This window comes from Macaca thibetana, chromosome 11 (assembly GCF_024542745.1).
Source record: "Macaca thibetana thibetana isolate TM-01 chromosome 11, ASM2454274v1, whole genome shotgun sequence".
Taxonomy (NCBI): Eukaryota; Metazoa; Chordata; class Mammalia; order Primates; family Cercopithecidae; genus Macaca; species Macaca thibetana.
In genome coordinates this window covers 116602870-116626313 of record NC_065588.1, presented here as the reverse complement: position 1 = coordinate 116626313, position 23444 = coordinate 116602870, and the positions used below count along the sequence as shown (strand labels likewise).

Below are 23444 nucleotides of genomic sequence, written 5' to 3'. Positions count from 1 at the left end.
CCTCTCGCCTCAGGCTCCCAAAGTGTTGTGGTGGTAGGCATGAGCCACTATGCCCAGACCAGTAATACTCTTTATAGAATATTTTTGTCCTTTAGAACAAGATCCAGGCTACAGTCAGGTATTGTAGTTAGTTGTCCTGTCTCTTTCACTTTGTTTTATTTGGAACATTGAGAAAGTTTTCTTCTAAGATGATTCATGAGCTGTTTTCACCCTTCATTTAAAAAGTGAAAAAAAGTCGGGCACTGTGGCTCATGCCTGTAATCCCAGTACTTTGGGAGGCTGAGGTAGGCGGATCACCTGAGGTCGGGAGTTCAATACCAGCCTGACCAACATGGTGAAACCCCGTATCTACTAAAAATACAAAATTAGCTGGGGGTGGTGGCACATGCCTGTAATCCCAGCTGCTCGAGAGGCTGAGGCGAGAGAATCGCTTGAACCCGGGAGGCGGAGGTTGCTGTGAGGCGAGATCGCTCCATTGCACTCCAGCCTGGGGAACAAGAGCGAAACTCCATCTCAAAAAAAAAAAAAAAAAAAAGTGGAAAAAGAAAGAAAGAAATTATCTAACAAATAGTGAAATCCGTGGTTAAGAGGCTTGGAGCCAGTCAGATCTGAATTTGAATCTTAATTGCACCATTATTGCTAACTATTTGATTTTTCTTTGAGAAGACAGAAAATCAGCACTTAAAGAAATTATGGGTAGTTTCTGGCCAGATGTGGTGGCTCATGCTTGTAATTCCAGACCAAGGCAGGAGGATCACTTGAGGCTAGGAACTCGAGACCAGCCTGGGCAACATAGCAAGACCCCATGTCTACAAAAAAATTAAAAAATTAGCCAGGCATGGTAGCACACGCCTTGTAGTCGCAGCTACTGGGGAGGCTGAGATAGGAGAATCACTTGAGCTCAGAAGTTTGAGGCTGCAGTGACCTATGATTGCACCACTCTGCACTCCAGCCTGGGCAAAAGTGCAAGATCCTGTCTCTAAAAAAGAAAAAAGAAAAAAAAAATCATGATATAAGTTCAGATAATGATCATCAGTACTAAGAAAAACCAAGGTAACATGATAGAGATTGTAGCTGATGGGAAGGAGGACGCCTGTGGGAAGATGTTTCAGAGTCTTGTACAATGAAAGGGACTCAGGCATGCAGTCATCTGGAAAGAGAGCTCCAGGCAAAGGCACCGGCATGTGCAAAGGCCCTGAGGTGGGAATGAGCTTGGCAAAGCTGAAAAACAGCGAGGAAGCCAGTGTGGCTGGAGCAGAGGGAGGGAGGGGCAGCGTGCAGGAGACGAGGACAGGAGGGAAGCAGGAGCCAGAGCTCGAAGAGCATTGGATTATTCTCAGCCAAAAAGTGTCACCTTTCAGAGCCTCGGTTTCCTGTCTGTAAAATGGGGTGCCTAACAGTACCTATCTCTAAGGCGAGTTTAACGGGATAATAGTGTGCAGTGTGCTCAGCACAGGGCTTGGCATGAAGAAGGTATTTGGAGGGTACAGCTCTTATTCATGATACAGGAAGGTGAGGGGACATGAGTGGCTCAGGTCCTTCTCCTTGAGCAGGATCCGCCCTGTGGATGAGACATCTGACACTGCCCCCTTACCCCATCAGGTTACCCAGGTTTCCAAGCCACAACCTACGCCAGCCGGAGTTATACAGGTCTCGCCCCTGGCTACACCTACCAGTTCCCTGGTAAGTCCTGCTTGGTAACCCTCTGCTGCCAGCATGCCCCTGGTTCCCGGGCAATCTGACTTCTCAGGGTGGTGTGTGGGGGTGCATGGCTGGGGGTCTGCCTGCTGGAGGCTTGGAAGGAAGGGCATGTCTGAGGAAAGAGGGCCTCTCCCCACCCATCCCACCTCCACCCCCTCCCCAGAAGCTGGGGACAGGGGCTCCCAGCGTGACCCTGCATGGCACCGTTTTCTCCCAGGCCATCCTCTGCCTGCCTCCTGCCTGTCTCTCCTCCCCACCCGACTCCGGGGTTGCCACTTCCACCAGAGAAGGCATTGGGCTTGTAGTGGGCGCCTCTCCGAGGGCCATTGTTGATTGCATCATCATGGACACCTATAATGGCCAGGCTGTAGACTGAACTCTTTCAAGTCCAAACAAGGTATTATGCTGAGACCCTATATGCTGAAAACCAATTGAAAAGCATTCTCATCACCACGCTCATTTGTAAGCCAACATAAAGATAACACTAGACCTGAAAGTAAATGTCAGGAAGCCCAGCAGTTCTGAAGTTCCCCATGATGACTATTCAATACAGTTTTCTTTGAAATAAGAAATACCAAACTTTTGCAAGGCTATATATTTATTTATTTATTTACTTGGGGGTCTTATTTATTTGGAGGGCCCCTAAGCACTTACCTCCTCTGCCTCAGGGCTGTTCAGCTTGGAGAACTTTGTGTACAGGATGTTGCCTAATTCTCTCAATAATCTCATGGGGAAGCATGCTTATCCTCATTTTAGAAATGAGGACGTAGGGCCGGGCGCGGTGGCTCAAGCCTGTAATCCCAGCACTTTGGGAGGCCGAGGCGGGCGGATCACGAGGTCAGGAGATCGAGGCCATGCTGGCTAACACGGTGAAACCCCGTCTCTACTAAAAAATACAAAAAACTAGCCGGGCGAGGTGGTGGGCGCCTGTAGTCCCAGCTACTCGGGAGGCTGAGGCAGGAGAATGGCGTAAACCCGGGAGGCGGAGCTTGCAGTGAGCTGAGATCCGGCCACCGCACTCCAGCCTGGGCGACAGAGCCAGACTCCGTCTCAAAAAAAAAAAAAAAAAAAAATGAGGACGTAGACTCAGAGAGGAAGAATGACAAGCTAAGATGAGCCAACTAGGAAGTGGCAGATCTGGGACTTGAACCCAAGCTTGACCTGTTCTACCTATTCTAGGGTCATCACTTTTCATCAAGCTGCCTTCCCCCCAACACACACACACACGCACACACACATATATACACACACACACAGACACACATACATACATACATATACACACACACACATATACACACACACACAGACACACATACATACACACATATACACACAGACACACACACACACACACACGAGAAGAGGATTCTGGGAGATGTTTTTGGTAACAATCAATTCTAAGCCTTTTAGAGACACCCGAGGCTGGACATGGTGACTCATGCCTGTAATCCCAGCACTTTGAGAGCCTGAGATGGGAGGATGGCTTGAGCCCATGAGTTTGAGATCAGTCTGGGCAACATAGTGAGGCCTTGTCTCTACAAAAAATTTAAAAGTTAGCCAGGCATGATGTTGTGCACCTGTGGTCCCAGCTACTAAGGAGGCTGAGGTGGAAGGATCGCTTGAGCCCAGGAGGTTGAGTGTGTAGTGAGCTGTGTTCATGCCACTACACTCCAGCCTGGGCAGCAGAGTGAGACCCTGTCTTTTTTTTTTTTTTTTAAAGGGCCGGGCGTGGTGGCTCATGCCTGTAATCCCAGCACTTTGGGAGGCCGAGGCGGGTGGATCACGAGGTCAGGAGATTGAGACCATCCTGGCTAACACAGTGAAACCCCATCTCTACTAAAAATACAAAAAATTAGCCAGGCGTAGTGGCGGGCACCTGTAGTCCCAGCTACTTGGGAGGCTGAGGCAGGAGAATGGCGTGAACCCGGAGGCGGAGCTTGCAGTGAGCAGAGATAGCGCCACTGCACTCCAGCCTGGGCGACAGAGCAAGACTCCGTCTCAAAAAAAAAAAAAAAAAAAAGAAAAGAAAAGAAGGAAACAAACAACTGGAATCGTACCTCCAGCTTTGCCCTGTGCCCAGGGTATAGGTGGCAACTCTGCTCTGTCTCTCTCTCCTCTATGTCTGTCTCCTTGCCCTCCCCTGCCTTCTGGGAACTGTGCGCTCCCCTCCCCAGCTCTTGGGTCCTGTGCATGGCCTGTCTCCTCACCCAGTGTCCCTGTCGGTGCATTTGTCCTCCCTGGGCCATGTCTAAGGGGCCTCCCCTTCTTCTTCCTAAGCTGTTTTACGTTTCATTTTAGAATTCCGTGTAGAGCGGACCCCTCTCCCGAGCGCCCCAGTCCTCCCCGAGCTTACAGGTCAGTCGCTCGGATTTTGTATACCTCTCAGGCCACATGGGGAGAAAGAGAAGGGGCCCAGGGAGCTTCCTGGGGAAAGCTAACGGGATCCTTTTCTCCTGCCCGCCAGCCCTCTGGCTGTGGGGACACAGCAGCCTGTGCCTGGGCACTGGCCAGTCTGGGCGGCTACATGGCCCTTAAGGGTGGGGCATAGGGCCAAGCCAAGCAGATGGAGGCAAAGTCACTCATTCATCCATTTGGCAAATATTTATCTAGCACCTTCCTTGTGCCAGCTCCATGGAGGCTCTGGGATCCCGCAGTGAACAAGCCAGGGTCTCAAACTGATTGCAGAGTGGGCCGGGTGGGGACGTCTGCACTCGGCATGGGCGTACCTGCCCTCGGTGCCAGCCAGCTCTTGCCGGGAGGGGATACAGACTCACTGTGCTCAGATCTCATGTTTTTCCAGAGATGCCAGAAACCTGGCTTTTGCTTTCCTATGAATTTGTCCATTATTTTTCAATGTTGGCAGCAGATTCTAAATGTTGACAACACTGTGAGCCAAATGAAATATTGCCAAGGGCCGAATCCAGCCCTTTGGTGACTTCTGGACCAGTAGGGTGAAGGTGACAGGGGGCCGGTTCCCTGACTGGAACCTTCACTTGGGCCAGCCAGCTCAGCTGCAGGGCTGGCCTTGAGCCGAGGAGACTGCGAGCACGTGGGGTGGGCTGCGCGGGGTTTCTCTGTCCAACCTGCTTCTCCCCCACCCCACCCCCAGACTCTCCCCTCAACCTGGCCATGTGTGGAAGATGTGAGCATGGACCTTGCTTTAGATAAGACCTTCCTTCCAAGGAGTGCTCAGGGTTCCCCCAAAATGGGGGAGAGGCAGAGAAACCTGGAGTGAAGGAAGGGGTGGGAGGAGAACCCTAGAGATGCAAGTGACAGAGGCTCTTCCCTGAAAAGAGGGAGAGTTTGGCCAATAGTTGTGGGGGTGGAAGGCTGGAAGGAGGTCCTTGTTACTCATTTAAGAAATATGTGTTCTGGGTCTGGTGGCTCATGCCTGTAATCCTAGCACTTTGAGAGGCCAAAGCAGGAGTATCTCTTGAAGCCAGGAGTTCAAGACTAGCCTGGGCAACATGGTGAAACCCCATCTTTACTAAAAAAAAAAATTGAAAACTAGCCAGGTGTGGTGGTGGTACATGGCTGTGGTCCCAGCTACTTGGGAGACTGAGGAAGGAGGATCATATGAGCCCAAGAGGTGAAGGCTGCAGTGAGCCATGATTGCATCACTGCACTCCAGCCTGGGCAACAGAGCGCCATGTGTTACGGACCTACTGTGCACAGGATGCTCTCCCAGACCCTGGGGACAGAGCAGGCATAAGACAGAGGCAGGCCCTGATCTCACAGAACTTGCAATTTAGAGAAGGGAGCAAATACTTATTATATAAATAAGTCATTCTTTACAGTATGGTAAGCGCATGCTAGGGTTGACTCCTCTGACTTTATGGAAATGCCTAAATGAGCCAAACAACAGACCTCAGAGCCCAATCCCTGGCCTTAAAGAAATGACAGAAGAAATGTCTCTAAAAAGATATCTTGGCAAGCAAGGGAGTGGGGTCAAGGATCAACAGTGCTTGGGCACCTGGGATCTGAACTTTTCTCTAACCTTGCAGAAAAGGAGATTTGGGTGGCTTTTTCATGCATTCAATAAATATTAATTGTACCAGACACCACTCCAGGCACTGGGGACACAACAGTGAATGAGACGGACAAGGTTCCTGCCTTCCTGGAACTGAAATTCCAGAGGAAGGAGACAGCAGTAAACAAGTAAACAGGCCAGGCATGGTGGCTCATGCCTGTAATCCCAGCACTTTGGGAGGCTACAGCAGGTGCATCACTTGAAGTCAGGAGTTCAAAACCAGCCTGGCCAACATGGTGAAACCCCGTCTCTACTAAAAATACAAAAATTAATTGGGCGTGGTGGTGCATGCCTGTAATCCCAGCACTTTGGGAACCTGAGGCAGGCAGATCACCTGAGGTCAGGAGTTTGAGACCAGCCTGGCCAACATGGTGAAACCCCATCTCTACTAAAAATAAAAAATAAAAATAAATTAACCAGGCATGATGGTGCATGCCTGTAGTCCCAGCTACTTAGGAGACTGAGCCAGGAGAATCACTTGAATCCAGGAGGCAGAGGTCGCAGTGAGCCAAGATCATGTCACTGCACACCAGACTGGGCAACAGAGCTAGACTCTGTCTAAAAAAAAATCAAGTAAAACAAGAAAGGCTTACCTGAGTATCCCCAAAGCAAATAAGATATTTTTGGGCTGGATGCTATGGCTCAGGCCTGTAATCCCAACACTTTGAGAGGCCAACACAGGAGGAGTTGGGAGGCGAACACAGGAGGATAGCTTGAGGCCCAGACCAGCCTGGGCAACATACCAAGACCCTATATTTTATTTTATTTTATTTTATTTTTTTGAGATGAAGTTGTGCGCTTGTTGCCCAGGCTGGCGTGCAATGGCACCATCTTGGCTCACCACAACCTCCACCTTCCGGGTTCAAGCGATTCTCCTGTCTCAGCCTCCCAAGTAGCTAGGATTACAGGCATGTGCCACCACGCCCAGCTAATTTTTTTTTTTCCTGTATTTTTTTTAGTAGGGACAGGGTTTCTCCATGTTGGTCAGGCTGGACTTGAACTCCCGACCTCAGGTGATCCGCCTGCCTTGACCTCCCAAAGTGCTGGGATCACAGGCATGAGCCACCGCACCTGGCCTTTCCAAGACCCTATCTTTACAAAAAAATTAATTTAAAACAATATATTTTTGGAGGGTGAGAAGTTCCATAAGGAAATTAAAGCAGGGAAATGTGCTAAGGCGTTAGGGTTGGGGACAAAGGGCCACTTCAGTGGGGGTATTCAGGGAAAACTTCTTAGAGGAGGTGGCATCTGAGTGAGAAGGAGCCCACTGTATGTAAAGTTTTCAGGAAAGATTCACAGTAGGAGGTGCTCACCTCTCAGCCCCGGGGAGCTCCAGGCTCAAGCCATTCAAGCCACTAGGTGTTTTTTTTTTGTTTTTTTTTTTTTTTTTGAGACGGAGTCTGGCTCTGTCGCCCAGGCTGGAGTGCAGTGGCCGGATCTCAGCTCACTGCAAGCTCCGCCTCCCGGGTTTACACCATTCTCCTGCCTCAGCCTCCCGAGTAGCTGGGACTACAGGCGCCCGCCACCTCGCCCGGCTAGTTTTTTTTGTATTTTTTTAGTAGAGACGGGGTTTCACCGTGTTAGCCTGGATGGTCTCGATCTCCTGACCTCGTGATCCACCCGTCTCAGCGTCCCAAAGTGCTGGGATTACAGGCTTGAGCCACCGCGCCCGGCCATTTAAAACAATATATTTTTGGAGGGTGAGAAGTTCCATAAGGAAATTAAAGCAGGGAAATGTGCTAAGGCGTTAGGGTTGGGGACAAAGGGCCACCTCAGTGGGGGTATTCAGGGAAAACTTCTTAGAGGAGGTGGCATCTGAGTGAGAAGGAGCCCACTGTATGTTAAGTTTTCAGGAAAGATTCACAGTAGGAGGTGCTCACCTCTCAGCCCCGGGGAGCTCCAGGCTCAAGCCATTCAAGCCACTAGGTGTTTTAAGCAGAGGCCCTTTCTACTCCTTCAGCAGTTATTAAACACCTGCTGTGTACAAGGCAAGGTGCTAGGTGCTGCAGAGGTGAAGATGAAGGCAGACAGCAAACAAGGGGATAGGTGCCTGTGTCTGAAGAGGAGATGGCAAACAAGGAGGCTGAGGGGATTTGGGGGAGGCAGTGGTCATTTCTGGGGGTCAGGGAGGCACTTGGGGTGCTCTCAGGGGATAGGGGCGAGGGGAGCAGGACAGGCAGCAGAGGGTGTGGTGCAAAGCTGTGGCTTCAGTGGGAGCCCAGCCCCAGCCTGACCCCTGGGGCGCTCTACCTGGGAGCAGCAGGCCTGGGGGCCTGTCCCGTGTGTCATCTATCACTAGCTGTTGTGGGCTGTGAAGAAGGATGTGAGCTCCCAGGCACCTCTAGGCCAAGTGCCCCCTGTTTTGCCAAGGGCACCCTGGAGAAGGGGGCAGTTGTGGGCAACTTTCACAGCTGCTCAGGGTTGGGTGCCCTGCCTCCACCCTCCGTGAGCTTTGGGTTGTTGGAGCATGTGCCCCCAGTCCAGGGCAGAAATTGAGGCTCAGCTACTCACTGGGAAGCTGTGCTCTCTCCCACCTTTTTCCATCCATGCCATGGGTCAGGACACAGATGGTGGCCCAAGGTAGCCTTTTCTGCCTTGACCCTGGGGCTACATGGACCCCTGTGAGGTAAGGCCAGGCTGGAGAGGCTCTGGCTAGAAGGTAGGGGCCTCCTTCACCCACCTCTGCCCCCACTGCCATGCTGATGTGCCCATCGCTTTCTTTTCAGCCATTCCTCTCACTGCCTACGGACCAATGGCGGCAGCAGCGGCGGCGGCGGCTGTGGTTCGAGGGACAGGTGAGCTCTTCCGGGGTGCAGGAAGAGAGATGAGGCAGCACAGGGAGCAGAGAAGTCCAGGGGAGGGGAGGTGGCCACTGCCACCCCTTTGCAGAGGGACACTTGTTCATTTACTCAAGTATCAACTGATCACCTGCTCTGTGCTGGGCATCGTGCCAGCATGGGCGAGCCAGCCAGCAGCAAGACTGGCAGGGTCGGCCGGGCGAGGTGGCTCCTGCCTGTAATCCTAGCACTTTGGGAGGCCGAGGTGGGCAGATCACCTGAGGTCAGGAGTTCCAGAGCAGCCTGGCCAACATGGTGAGACCCTGTCTCTACTAAAACTACAAAAATTAGCCGGGCGTGGTGGTGCACGCCTGTAATCCCAGCTACTCGGGAGGCCAAGGCAGGAGAATCGCTTGAACCTGGGAGGTGGAGGTTGCAGTGAGCTGAGATCACGTCACTGCACTCCAGCCTGGGCAACAGAGTGAGACTCCGTCTGTCTCAAAAGGGAAAAAAAAAAAGACTGATAGGGTTTCTGCCTTCCAGGGCTTGCAGCCTGGTGGTGGCATCAGGTATTAAAAAGGCAATAATGCTGATGGCTGATGCTGCTGCACTAGGGGGTGTCCGGTACCAGAGAAGCTCCCAGCTGGGGCCTCTAGGAAAGGCCAGAGAAGGCTTCCAAGAGGAAGGGCCCCTTAACTTCGCATTCAAAGGCAAAGAGGAGGAAAAGTGTTTCTGGTTGAGGGAATAGCATATACAAAGGCTTGGAGGCCAGTGGGTGTGGAGAGTGCAGAAGTAGGGAGTGGAGAAAAGAGGCAGAAGGAGCCCGGGTGCTGGGGAGACAGTGGAAATTGCAAGTAGCAGAGGGACGCGGGTCAGGGTTTAGAACATGCATTCAGTTGCCAGGTGGGGTGAGGTTGGGAAGGGGCTCAGGAGAGGAGGCTGCTGAGTGGTCAGATGAGATGATGGGGGTCAGGGCTGGGGTGACTGGGTGGATGGGTGTGGGGAGATCTCCAAGAGGTGGGCCCACAGGACTTCCTGAAATGTGGGGGTCCAGGTCAGGGTGGGTGGGACAGGCTTGAGGGGGTGCCGTGGGGTGGCAGAGAGCGCCGGGGCTATCACCGTCTTCTTTCTGGGTTGCCAGGCTCTCACCCCTGGACGATGGCTCCCCCTCCAGGTTCGACTCCCAGCCGCACAGGGGGCTTCCTGGGGACCACCAGCCCCGGCCCCATGGCTGAGCTCTACGGGGCAGCCAACCAGGACTCGGGGGTCAGCAGTTACATCAGCGCCGCCAGCCCTGCCCCCAGCACCGGCTTCGGCCACAGTCTTGGGGTGAGTGGCCAGGCCTGGCGGCCTCCACCTCACCCCCCACACCTTGAGAGACCCCCAAGTTGGGGAAGGGAGAGACTTTCTTTGTCTTTGGGGCCAAAAGGAGGGTGAGGGAGGATGAATGGAGAAAGAGTCAGTAAGGAAGAACAGTGGGGGTTATCATTCATTCAGTGGACACTTAGCTATCGCCTCTGAATGCCAGGCATAGTGGGCTCTAGGTGAAAATGAGACACATGGCGTCTCTGCTCGCATGGAGGTTCGATTCCAGCCCGGGGTGCCCTGGTTTTATCCAGGGTACTGGTTTGTGCAGATTCCCTGGCCCTTTGTTGGAGAATCTTTGAGCAGACCTGCAGTGGCGGGCGATCTGGGAAGGCAGACCTGCAATGGGGGGACGATCCAGGCAGGTATAGAGGGGTCTGCGCCTCACCTCAGATGTCCTGCAGAGAGAGAAGGAGCCCCTGATCTTCCTCTACTTTCCCAGGAGTCTAGGAGTCAAATGCTTTCCTTTTCAGGGCCCTTTGATTGCCACAGCCTTCACCAATGGGTACCACTGAAGCAGGGGACGGTGGCAGGAGGTGAGGATGGGGGGGGAGGTGGGGACAGGTGGTGGGGTGGCACTGGGGAAGCCTGTCCTGGGCCATCGAATCTTGGACACAGACCCCATCCCTGCCCTCAAGAATCACAGTCCCAGGGGAGACAGATCTTTATACCAGCTGTGGTCAATAAACATGAAAAGCTGCTCACCCTACTCCATTTAAACACAGAAATCAAAGCAACAGTAAGGCTTCACATCCCACCTATCAGGTTGGCAAAGATTATTATTATTGAGACAAGATCTCGTTCTGTCACCCAGACCTCCTGGGCTCAAGGGATCCTCCCACCTCAGACTCCTCCCAAGTAGCTGGGACTGCAGGCACATGCCACCATGCCTGGCTAATTTTTTTACTTTTTTTGTAGAGACGAGGTTTCACTGTGTTGCCCAGGCTAGTCTCAAATTCCTGGGCTCAAGGGATCCTCCTGCCCTGGTCTCCCAAAGTGCTGGGATTACAGGTGTGAGCCACCAGGGTTTGCCACAAAGATTTTTTAAGATCTTTTATTATTTTTTATTCTATTTTTTTAGATGGAGTCTCGCTCTGTCGCCCAGGCTGGAGTGCAGTGGCACAGTCTTGGCTCACTGCAACCTCGTCCCCTGGGTTCAAACAATTCTCATGTCTCAGCTTCCCGAGTAGCTGGGATTACAGGCATGTGCTACCACGCCTGGCTAATTTTGGTATTTTTTTGGTTTAGCAGAGGCGGGTTTTGCCATGTTGGCCAGGCTGGTCTCAAACTCCTGGTTTCAAGTGATCCATCTGCCTCGGCCTCCCAAAGTGCTGGGATTACAGGGGTAAGCCACCGTGCCTGGCCCTTTTATTATTATTATTATTTTTAATAGAGATGGGGTCTCACTGTCACCCAGGCTGGAGTGCAGTGTGCAGTCACAGGTCGCCACAGCCTGGAACTCCTAGGCTCAAGCCATCCTCCACCTCAGCCTCCCAAGTAGCTGGGACCACAGGAACAAGCCACCATGCCTGGCTAAGATTTTTTTTAAAATTTTTTGTAGAGATGGGGTCTCATTATGCGGCCCAGGTTGGTCTTGAACTCCTGGCTCAAACGATCCTCCTCTGCCTCGGCCTTCCAAAGTGCTGGGATTACAGGCATGAGCCACTGGGCCCAGCCACAAAGGTTTTTTAAGCTGAACACTGCCAGCATTGATAAAGATACGGGAGAAACAAGTAAGTACAGTGGCTCAGGGGTTCCCGGGACAGTCTGGCAATGTTTGTTCCTGTTTCAAACATTCATGCCCTTACACCCAACAATTCCACTTCTAGGCATTTATTTTTAAAACTGCAAATAACTGAAATATCCATCAAAAGGAGAGTGGTTAAACAAATTAGTGTATGTGTATAGTGGTATAGTACACAGCTATCAAAACAGGATACCTTGACCAGGTGCGGTGGCTCACGCCTATAAGCTCAGCGCTTTCGGGGGCCGAGGTGGGCGGATCACCTGAGGTCAGGAGTTCTAGACCAGCCTGGCCAACATGGTAAAACCCCATCTCTACTAAAAATACAAAACTTGGCTGGTGTGGTGGTGTGCACCTGTAATCCCAGCTACTCGGGAGGCTGAGGGACAAGAATTGCTTGGACCAGAAAGCAAAGGCTGCAGTGTGCCGAGATCAGGCCACTGCACTCCAGCCTGGGCAACAGAGCAAGACTCCACCTCAACAAACAAACAAACAAAAAAGCAACAGGATACCTTGACTTGTGGAACTGTGTACACGGCCATCACAGTGTCTATCCAGATGGCGGGAGACTGTGAGCCCATGATATTCTGTGCATTCACCCATTCATTTATGAGCCCTATTCCAGGAAAGAGGGATGAACAAGACGGACAAAGTCTTCTCTCATTTCACAGGACAAAAATCAAGTGAACGTATGAGATAATTCCAGATTGTGCATCACAGGGCTATTTTAGATGTGGGGTTCAGAGAAGGTATCTCTGAGAAGGTGACATTTGAATAAATCCAGCCATTCAAAATCTGGGGAAAGAGCCATCCAACCAGGGAACAGAAAGTGCAAAGTCTGGCTGGGTGCAGTGGCTCACATTCGTAATCCCAGATCTTTAGGAGGCCAAGGCTGGAGGATGGCTTGAGACCAAGACTTCAAGATCAGCCTGGGCAATATAGTGAATCCCCATCTCTGCTACAACAACAAAAATGAGCAGGGTGTGTTTGCCTTCCCCTGTAGTCCCAGATATTACCTGTAATCCCAGATTCTCAGGAAGCTGAGGCAGGAGGATCACTTGAGCCTAGGAGGTTGAGGCTGCAGTGAACTATGATCACTGCCACTGCACTCCAGCCTGGGCAACAGAGCTGGACCCTGTCTCTAAAAAAAAAAAGTAAGAAGAAAAAAGTGGATAGTTAATGAACAAATCTCTTCTGGGAGAGGACTGGGGAGGGCTGCGTGTGCCCCAGGAGCCCCCATAATCTCCCGGCTGTGTTCCCAGCGCCCCAGCCTGCAGCTGACTGAGGACCACGAGTGAGCCAGCGAGGGGGCGGGAGACCTCAGCCGCAGCCGCCGCCCCCTCCCCCGCAGCGACGCGGACCCGCTACTGCCTGCCCCCCACTCCCCGGGCCCGGCCCCTGCCCTGCTACCCCCCGACAGCGTCTGGCTCCCCTACTAACGTCCCCCTCTTCGCCCTTGCCCCCATCCCCACCCGCCCCTCTCCCGGCCCTGCTTTTATTTATTTTGGATTAGCCGGTTGCCCACCCCAGCCCTCTGGTCCCTCCCTCCCTGCCGCGCCCCCCTAGGACCAGCCCCTCCCCAGAAGGCTTTTGGATTTGTGCATAGCTAGAGTGAAGGCGGAGGGAGCCTGCTACAGGCCGCAGCCCCAACCCCTGTTTTTTATTCTGATTTCCCCTCCTTTACTCTTTCCTTTTTTTTTTGTTTTTTTTTGTTTTTTTTTTTAAGAAACCGTTTTTAAACTATTTCTAGGTTTGTGAATGTGAAGCCCCAGGCCGCAGGGGGCAAGGGGCCAGGTGCCCCCCACCAGCTGAGAACAAAGTGTCTATCTGGGTTGTGGGCCCCTAGCTTCCTCCCTCCAGCCCTGGAGAGGAGGGCAGGGCTGCAGGGAGGCCAGGCCGAGCCCCTGGAACCATCCCGTCCTGTATCATATGTAAATACTGTGAGGTGATGTGCCCACCCCTCTCTAAGGCCCCTCGGGGGTGAGGGGCTCCCCCCTCCCCTGTTTCTGTCCCCTCAGACACCGTTACTGTAAGCTTGCAGGCCTCAGCTGTGGCCACGGCAGGCCCGCTCTCTCAGGCCCTCGGGGTCAAGGCCTTGGTTGGACCTGCCCACCCCGAAAACCCAGTGTGGGGGCAAAGGGCGCGGGAAGAGCAGGGCTTGCCCGGAGACACTGCTGGACGGGAATTAACTCTCCAAAGGTCTCCCCTGCCCCCTACCTAGGCTGGGTCTTCATGGTTTCTGCTCAGTCTGTCCCCTCTTCCTCCTCGACCCCCGCAATGAGTGGGCACCAGGGGACGCTCTGGCAAGGGCAGACCCCAGGGGAAAGCAAAGGGCGTCTCAGGGAACCCCCACATTCTCTCACTGAAGTTTCCCACCAGGATGACCCCACAGCCAGAGTCCCTTGGCAGCCCTCACCCCAGAGCCCCCTTCCAAGGAAAAAGAGATGTTCAGGGCATTGGACCTTCATGAACAGTGGCCTGGCTGGCGTGGCAGGGCCAAGGCCCACCCACTGCCATCCCCCTTCTGTGTGTCCCTGTCCCCCAGTTCTGAGGCCCAGGGCCTGAGCTCTCTTCCCCAGCATCGCCCCCACCCGGAAACCCCGCCTTTGGAGAGTTAATTGTCTGTGTGAGGTGCTTAACCTACCAGCCCTGAGAACACAAAGCAATAATCTTTGTTACTGAGATGCGCGGCTGTTCGTGTTTTGGTTTTTTTTTTTTTTTTTTTAATGTTTCCTAATAAAAGAGAAGCTGCATTTTATTGGTTTTTATTTTTAATTTTCTACACGTTTGAGCTGAGTCCTGAGACACTTAGCTTCCCTCTCCCCTATCCCCATACCCTTCCACCCCACTGGGCCCAACCATGGGCTCAGGACCCTGGAATTCCGTTTTCTGATTTGTTTGGGGAATTTTTTTTTTTTTTTTTTAAGATGTTACATGGTGTTTCGAAGCCAGCAAGTTACCACCCTCCGGTGTCTCTTCTCTCCACATCTGTAACTTCTTTTTCCAGGTTTTATTTTCAGTTTTAAATTCCTAATAAATTATTTGAAAACGTTGCTGGGCTTGTGAGTGTCTTATGTCTCTGTGCATTAAGGGATACCTCATTTTCCTGCTGTAGGGATGGCAGGACTCACCTCCATCCTCTTAGCGTCCTGGCAGGATCCAAGAATTAAATTGACACAAGATAGATGAATAGGGCCAGTCATGGTGGCTCATGCCTATAATCCCAGCACTGTGGGAGGCAGAGGTGGGCAGATGACTTGAGATCAGGAGTTCGAGACCAGCCTGGCCAACGTGGCGAAACCCCGTGTCTATTAAAAATACAAAAATTAGCCGAGCGTGGGGGTGGGCTCCTGTAGTCCCAGCGAATTAGGAGGCTGAGGCAGGAAAGTCGCTTGAACCCGGGAGGTGGAGGCTGCAGTGAGCCACGATCATGCCTCTGCACTCCAGCCTGGGTGAGAGTGAGACTCTGTCTCAAAAAAAAAAAAAAAAAAAGAACAGGAGAAAAGCATACACATTTATTTATCAAAAGTTGTGCGTGGCATGGGAGCCTTCATAAAGAAATGAAGGCAGTGTGGTGGCTCATACCTGTACTTTGGGAGGCTGAGGCAAAAGGAGTGCTTGAGACCAGAGGTTCAAGACCAGCCTGGGCAACATAGCGAGACCTTCATCTCTACAAAATATTAAATTATTTAGGCATGGTGGCACAAGCCTGTGGTCTCAGCTACTCAGGGGACAGAGGTGGGAAGATTGCTTGAGCCCTGGGAGTTGCAGGCTGCAGTGAGCCGTGTTCTTGACACTGCATTCCAGCCTGGAGGACAGAGCAAGATGCTCTCACTCTCAAAAAGAGAGAGAGAAATGAAGACCTAAAGCAGCAGTTAGAGTTACTTATATACTGGATTGGACAAAGAATAGTCAATTATGAAAAAGCCACTCAATTATGTTGGAGAAGCTTAAAAGATGATAGCTATTTTGGGCCAGGCATGGTGGCTCACGCCTGTAATCCCAGCACTTTGGGAGGCCAAGGCGGGTGGATCGCCTGAGCTCAGGAGTTCAAAACCACCCTGGGCAACATGGTGAAACCCCATCTCTACTAAAATACAAAAAATTTGCCGGGTATGGTGGCATGCACCTGTAGTCCCAGCTACTCGGGAGGCTGAGGCACAAGAATGCGCCCAGGAGGCAGAGGTTGCAGTGAGCCAGGGTCACGCCACTGCACGCCAGCCTGGGTGACAGAGTGAGACTCTGTCTCAAAGAAAAAAAAAACTATTTTGGCTGGGCACACTGGCTCACAACGGTAATCAAAGCACTTTGGGAGGCTGAGGCAGGCGGATCCCTTGAGTCCAGGAGTCCGAGACCTGCTTGGGTGATATGGTAAAACCCCATCTCTACAAAAAAATACAAAAATTAGCCGATGGATGGTGGTGCAGGCCTGTAGTCTCAGCTACTTGGGAGGCTGAGATGGGAGGATTGCTTGAGCCAGGGAGACAGAGGCTGCAGTGAGCTGAGATGGCACCACTGTACTCCAGCCTGGGTGACAGAGCAAGACCCTGTCTCAAAAAAAATTTTTTTAAGTTACTTTAACAAGGGTCTGCACAGAATTATCTCGGTACCAGCTTCTCGCCCTTGAAGATAAGGATGTTGCCTTTCCTTCCAGTACTGGTTGGGGGTCTTTCACTCAGGAATTTCATCATCTTCTGCCTTTAAGAAACAGCACAAAGGTGAGGGTGATCATCTTGTTCTTGCTGTTTTTCAAGTGCCTTTAGCTTAAATAATCAGTGTGGATATTTTTAAATATTCTCTGCACCTTCTCCCTCCTGCCTTCCTCCTGGGAAGGTCTTTACTTTCCACTTGACTCAGAGCTTAGTGTTGACAATGAGATACCACTTCACACTCATTGCTGGGATTACAGGTGTGCACCACCGGACCCAGCCCTTCAAACAGATACTTGTACGCCAGTGTTCACAGCAGCAGTATTCATGATAGCCAAAAGGTAGAAACAACCCAAAAGTCCATCAATGGATAAATGGATACATAAAATGTGGTCTATCCATACAATGGACTATTTAGTCAGCCTTAAAAAGGAAGGAAATTGGGCTGGGTGCTGCGGCTCATGCCTATAATCTCAGCACTTTGGGAGACCAAAGCAGGTGGATCACCTGAGGTCAGCAGTTCAAGACCAGCCTGGCCAACCTGGTGAAACCTTGTCTCTACTAAAAATACAAAAATTAGTCAGACATGGTGGTGGGCACCTGTAATCCCAGCTACTTGGGAGGCTGAGGCAGGGGAATCATTTGAACCCAGGAGGTGGAGGTTGCAGTGAGCCAAGATAGTGCCACTGCACTCCAACCTCCAGCCTGTGCAACAGAGCAAGACTCTGTCTCAAAAAAAAAAAAAAAAAAAAGGAGGGAATTCTGGCATATACTACAACATGGATGAACCTTGAGGACATCAGGTTACATTGTGTTATGTGAAATAAGACTGTGGATGAAATACTATACGATTCCACTTACATGAAGTACTGAGATTAGTCAAATTCATAGAAACAAAAAGTAGAATGGTGGTTACCAGGGGCTAGGGCAAGGGGAAAGGAGAGTTGTTTAATGGGTGCAGTTTCAGATTTGCAAGATGAAAAAGGTTAGCAGTGTGAATATACTGAACACTACTGAACTGCCTATTCAAATATGGTTAAGATGGTAAACTTTATGTGTTTTTTACCAGAATAAAAAAATCCTTAAAGTTTGAAATGCATACAGAAGTGCTTATGAATAAAATGACTTGAGAGCTATGATTTGCTTTAAAATAGCCAATAAAAAAGAAGTATGTAAGTGATATGGTTTGGCTCTGTGTCCCCACCCAAATCTCATCTGGAATTGTAATCCCCAGGGAAGGACCTGGTGGGAGGTGATTGGATCATGAGGGTGGTTCCCCCCATGCTGTTCTCATGATAGTGAGTTCTCACAAGATCCAGTGGTTTAAAAGTAGCACTCCCGGCCAGGCACGGTGGCTCACGCTTGTAATCCCGGCACTTTGGGAGGCCAAGGCGGGCGGATCACGAGGTCAGGAGATTGAGACCACGGTGAAACCCCATCTCTACTAAAAATACAAAAAATTAGCCTGTAGTCCCAGCTACTCAGGAGGCTGAGGCAGGAGAATGGCGTGAACCCGGGAGGCGGAGCTTGCAGTGAGCCGAGGTCGAGATTGTGCCACTGCACTCCAGCCTTGGCTACAGAGCGAGACTCTGTCTACAAAAAAAAAAAAAAAAAAAAAAAAAAAAGTAGCACTCCCCACTCTGCTCTCTCTCTCCTGCTGCCATTTAAGACTTGCCTTGCTTCCCCTTTGCCTTCTGCCATGATTGTAAGTTTCCTGAGGCTTCCCAGCCATGTGGAACTACTAAACCTCCTTTCTTGATAAATTACCCAGTCTCAGGTAGTATCTTTATAGCAGTGTGAGAACAGACTAATACAGAGAATTGGTACCAGCTCTCACGAGATCTGATGATTATATAAGGGGGAGTTTTCCTACACAAGGTCTCTTCTCTTGTCTTGCCACCGTGTGAGACGTGCCTTTCACCTTTTGCCATGATTGTGGAGGCGTCCCCAGCCAGGTGGAACTGTAAATCCATTAAACCTTTATTTTCTTCCTAGTCTTGGGTATGTCTTTATCAGTAGCATGAAAACTGACTAATACATATGAAAATGCCTGGATATCCAGGCAGAAGTCTACTGCACCATGTCTGGGGGCTACACAGAGCAATGGGGCCCTGGGTCTGACCCATGAAACCATTTTTCTGTCCCAGGCCTCTGTGCCTGTGATGGGAGGGGCTGCCATGAAGATTCCTGATGTGCTCTGGAGACATTTTCCCCCATGGTCTTGGCCATTAACACATTTGGCTTTTTGTTACTTATGCAAATTTCTGCAGCTAGCTTGACTTCCCAGAAAATGAGGTTTCCTTTTCTACTACATGGTCAGGCTGCAAGTTTTCCAAACCTTTATGCTCTGCTTCCCTTTTAAACATAAGTCCCAATTTCAAACCATCTCTTTGTGAATGCACATGATAGAATGCTTTCAGAAAAAGCCACATCACCTCTTGAACGCTTTTCTGCTTAGAATTTTGTTCTGCCAGATAACCTAAATAGTCTCTCTCAAGTTCAAAGTTCCACAGATGTCTAGGGCAGGGGCAAAATGCCACCAGTCTCTTTGCTAAAGCATAGCAAGAATTACCTTTGCTCCAGTACCCAGTAAGTTCCTCATCTCTATCTGAGACCACCTCAGCCTGGACTTCATTATCCATATCACTATCAGCATTTTGGTCAAAACCATTCAACAAGTCTCTAAGAAGTTCCAAGCTTTCCCACATCTTCCTGTCTTCTTCTGAGCGCCCCCCACAAACTGTTCCAACCTCTGCCTGTTATCCAATTCCAAAGTCACATCTATAGTTTCAGGTTATCTGTATAGCAGTACCCCTAGCAGAGGTTCTCCATGAGCCAAGATCATGCCACTGCACTCCAGTCTGGGTGACAGAACCAGACATCATCTCAAAAAAAAAAAAAAAAAAAAAAGAGAGAGCGAGATCCTATACCCAACCTGCATGTATTATGTTCCAATAATCTGTATTACCTTTTTTTTTGAAACAGGGTCTCCCTCTGTTGCCCAGGCTGGAGTAGAGTGGTGCAATCACAGCACAATGTAGGCCTTGAATTCCTGACTCAAGCAATCCTCCCGCCTCAGCTTCCCGAGTAGCTGGGATTATAAGCCTGAGCCATCATGCCAGGGCTATATCACTCTTCAAGTTTTCCAGCGGAGTCCAGGGATCAGTCAAGTTTGGGAACCACTAACTACATTATCCCTTCTCTGGATAGATGGGGAGGTAGACAGTGCCATTGTAGCAGTTAGGGGGCTGTCAGGAAGATCCGGACACTGAGGATGCTGGCTTTGGAAGTGGAAAAAGTTTTCATTAAACTGGTATATTGCCGGGCGCAGTGGCTCACGCCTGTAATCCCAGCACTTTGGGAGGCCGAGGCAGGCGGATCACGAGGTCAGGAGATGGAGACCATCCTGGCTAACACACTGAAACCCCATCACTACTAAAAAAGACAAAAAAATTAGCCGGGTGTGGTGGCGGGCGGCTGTAGTCCCAGCTACTCGGGAGGCTGAGGCAGGAGAATGGCGGGAACCTGGGAGGCAGAGCTTGCAGTGAGCCGAGATCGTGCCACTGCACTCCAGCCTGGGCGACAGAGTGAGACTCCGTCTCAAAAATAAATAAATAAATAAAAAATAAATAAACCGGTATACTGCCTCAACTTGCTCCTTGGCACCTGATGGTGGGCTAGCCTATGCAAGGCTCTTAGTATCCTTCCTAGCACAGCCTCACAGCATGTTAATTGCTGCTGCTGCTGCTGTTGTTATCACTGGAGAGAGCAGGAATCAGAGGCAGGTAGACACAGGTTCAAATTTTTTCTCCACCACCTTCTAGCCATGTGACTTTGAGAAAGTTACTTAAACTCTCTGAACCTGCTTCATCATCTATAAGATGGGGAAGATGATGACAACCATCACAGCAATAATAACTATATCAGAAGAGTGTTGTTAGGCTGAAAGACAACATATGTAAAGCACAGTGCTTGCACAATGCCAAGCGTAGAGAAACACTCAGCAAATGGTAGCTGGCAGCTGCTGTCAAGCACTTCCTAGAAACAGGAGCCTTACCCTTTAGAAGCCAAGAAGACGTGACCTTGCTAAAGTGTGGGTATGCCATCACCTGAGGGAGTCAAGAAGCTATGCTTAGCTGTACTTTCCACTGAAGAGTGTGTTTTTCCCAGGCTGGGAGAGGCTATGCTTTGCACACCTGTGCAGGGATCTGGGGTGGTGGAAGGTCAAGGTACAAAGAGCACAGGGCCTTGGGGAGCTACCCAGTGCCCTTCCAGGTCCCTTATACTGTCACCTCTGTGGCCGGGGCCGCAGAGGTCTGGGCTGTCAAGAGTTAGCATGTCTCTTTCCAGGGGGAGAGGGTTGTGGCAGCAACCTGACCCCCTCCCCACCAGGTGCTTTGTCTAAACTCCAGCACGTGGAGTTTATCCAGATTGTCCTTAGGAAGGCTTTCATGGGCTGGGGAAGGAGGCAAGTCGTAGGTTGAACTGAATCTCTTCCTTCCTCAAGGGACTTTCAGTACTCCCTGGCCTGAGATGGTAGCATGAGAACCAAATCCAACTCTTACCTTGGTCCTGGTGTGTGACTCTGGGGCAGTCACTTAACCTCTCTCAGCCTCAGCTGTCTTCTCTATAAAATGAAATTTGTACTTGGACCTACCTCAACCTTTGTGCCAGGTTCTTAGCATATGGGACCTGGGATGGAGTTAGCACTCGGTTAATAGTAATTCATAGCCGGGTGCAGTGCCTCACGCCTGTATTCCCAGCATTTTGGGAGACCGAGGCGGGTGGATCGCTTGAGGCCAGGAGTTTGAGACCAGCCTGGCCAACATGGCAAAACACCATCTCTAATAAAAATACAAAAATTAGCCAGGCGTGGTGGCACGCGCCTATAGTCCTAGCTACTCAGGAGGCTGGGGCAAGAGAATCACTTAAACCTGTGAGGTGGAGGTTGCAGTGAGCCAAGATTGTGCCACTGCACTCCAGCCTGGATAAAAGGTTAATTAATAACTTTACTTGCAACCACAGCTGCTTCTCCTTCTTTGAGCCACCCCAGTCACCCACTTAGTGTCCTTCAGGCCTAAATCTAGGAGCAGTGCCTGGTCCTCTGTCTTGTTATGACCCCAAGGAACCCACATAAGAGGGACTGAAGATTTTGCTGGGCAAGGCTTCGCTGTGCTTGGGCAGACTCCACTCATTCTGGGGCTGCAGAGGCAGGGCCATTCAGTCAAGCTGATGCGGGATTCTGACCTACCCAAGGCCCCCTTCATTAGTTCTCATAGCCCCCACCTCCCATGGGGCAGCCCTGAGACAGGCTCTGTGACAATCCACAGCAGCCCTATCCAACAGAACCTTCTGGGATCATGGAAACATTCTGTGGCTGCCAATCTGGCAGCCACCCACCACGTGTGTCTATGAGCCTCAAAATGTAGCTATTGTGACCAAGAAACTGAATTTTTAATGGTATTTCATTTCTATTTTTATTTATTTTTTGAGACAGGGTCTTGCTCTGTTGCCCAGGCTAGAGCGCAGTGGCACAATCTTGGCTCACTGCAACCTATGCCTCCCGAGTTCAAGTGATTCTCCTGCCTCAGCCTCCCAAGTAGCTGGGATTACAGGTGCGCACCACCATACCCGGCTAATTTTGTATTTTTAGTAGAGATGGGGTTTCACCATGTTGGTCAGGCTGGTCTTGAACTCCTGACCTCAGGTGATCCACCCGCCTCGGCCTCCCAAAGCCCTGGGATTGCAGGCGTGAGCCACTGCGCCCGGCCCAGAAAAGAGATGATTAAACATAAAGCAGCCATGTGATGAAACAGCATTTTGCCTCTGTGGTCTTCCTCCCCTAAACCCATAACTCTAATCTAATTATGAGAAAAACATAGGACAAATTCCAATAGAGAGCTGGGCACAGTGGCTCACGCCTGTAATCCCAGCACTTTCAGAGGCCGATGCAGGCAGATCACGAGGTCAAGAAATCAAGACTATCCTGGCCAACATGGTGAAACCTCATCTCTACTAAAAATACAAAAATTAGGGGGACGTGGTGGTGCACGCCTGTAGTCCCAGCTACTCAGGAGGCTGAGGCGGAAGAATCACTTCAACCCGGGAGGCAGAGGTTGCAGTGAGCCGAGATCACACCACCGCACTCCAGCCTAGTGACAGAGTGAGACTCTGTCTCAAAAATAAATAAAAATAAATAAATAAAAATCAGCTGGGCGCAGTGGCATGTGCCTGTAATCCCAGCTACTCAGAGGCTGAGGCACAAAAATCACTTGAACCTGGGAGAAAGAAGTTGCAGTGAGCCGAGATTGTGCCACTGCACTCCAGCCTGGGCAACAGAGTGAGACTCCAACAAACACACACACACACACACACACACAAATTCCAAGAGAGGGTCATCCTGACCAATACTCCTCAAAACTATCAAGGTTGCTGGGCACAGTGGCTCATGCCTGTGATCCCAATGCTTTGGGAGGCTTAGATGGGAGGATCACTTGAGGCCAGGAGTTCAAGACCAGCCTGGGCAACATAGGGAGACGCCTTGTCTCCAAAAAAAAATTTTTTTTGATATGGAGTCTTGCTCTGTCGCCCAGGCTGGAGTCCAATGGAGCAGTCCTGGCTCACTGCAAGCTCTGCCTCCTGGGTTCACGCCATTCTTCTGCCTCAGCCTCCCAAGTTGCTGGGACTACAGGTGCCCGCCACCACCCCCGGCTTATTTCTTTATTTTTAGTAGAGACGGGGTTTCACCGTGTTAGCCAGGATGGTCTCCATCACCTGACCTCGTGATCTGCCCGCCTCAGCCTCCCAAAGTGCTGGGATTACAGGTGTGAGCCACTGTGCCTGGCCCAAAAAAATTTTTTTAATTAGCCAGGTGTGGTGACACATGTCTGTAGTCCCCACTAATCGGGACGCTGAGGTGAGAGGATTGCTTGAGCCCAGGAGGTTGAGGCTGCAGTGAGCTATGATCGTGTCACTGCACATCAGCCTGGGAAACAGAGCGATACTTTGTCTCTAAAAACAAAACAAAACAAAACAAAAACAGATAAATAAATTAACTAGGCCCTCCTTACCCCACAGGGTTGTTGTAGAGGTCACATAGAAACAGAAGAGCACCAAGTTAACCAATTATAAATCTATAGCGAGAGAAGCAGATCAGAGACCAGGCAAGGTAGCTC

General features: G+C 50.7%; 2 protein-coding genes across 41 annotated transcripts in view; one reads left to right on the top strand and one right to left on the bottom strand.

Moving 5' to 3' along the window:
- The window catches only part of MSI1 (musashi RNA binding protein 1), a 28576-nt gene extending 13903 nt beyond the window's left edge, over window positions 1–14673 (top strand). The window contains exons 10-15 of one of the 4 annotated variants that reach the window (XM_050748106.1): window positions 1603–1683; window positions 4003–4059; window positions 8461–8529; window positions 9653–9840; window positions 10350–10412; window positions 12883–14673. In XM_050748106.1, coding sequence (XP_050604063.1) covers window positions 1603–1683; window positions 4003–4059; window positions 8461–8529; window positions 9653–9840; window positions 10350–10391 — 437 coding nt within the window. In that variant the 3' untranslated portion in view covers window positions 10392–10412; window positions 12883–14673. The remainder of the gene's footprint in view (window positions 1–1602; window positions 1684–4002; window positions 4060–8460; window positions 8530–9652; window positions 9841–10349; window positions 10413–12882) is intronic. The other 3 variants (XM_050748103.1, XM_050748105.1, XM_050748104.1) reach the window with 3 other exon arrangements.
- BICDL1 (BICD family like cargo adaptor 1) overlaps window positions 1–23444 on the bottom strand; it is a 718679-nt gene that overhangs the window by 94208 nt on the left and 601027 nt on the right. The window contains exon 1 of one of the 37 annotated variants that reach the window (XM_050747930.1): window positions 18480–18489. The exons of 33 other annotated variants lie outside the window; for them this stretch is intronic. The gene's annotated coding sequence lies outside the window, so the exon portion shown is untranslated. Of the gene's footprint in view, window positions 1–8087; window positions 8092–8419; window positions 8424–9891; window positions 9896–18479; window positions 18490–23444 lie in introns of those variants that run through there. 3 more of the 37 variants (XM_050747942.1, XM_050747948.1, XM_050747943.1) reach the window with 3 other exon arrangements.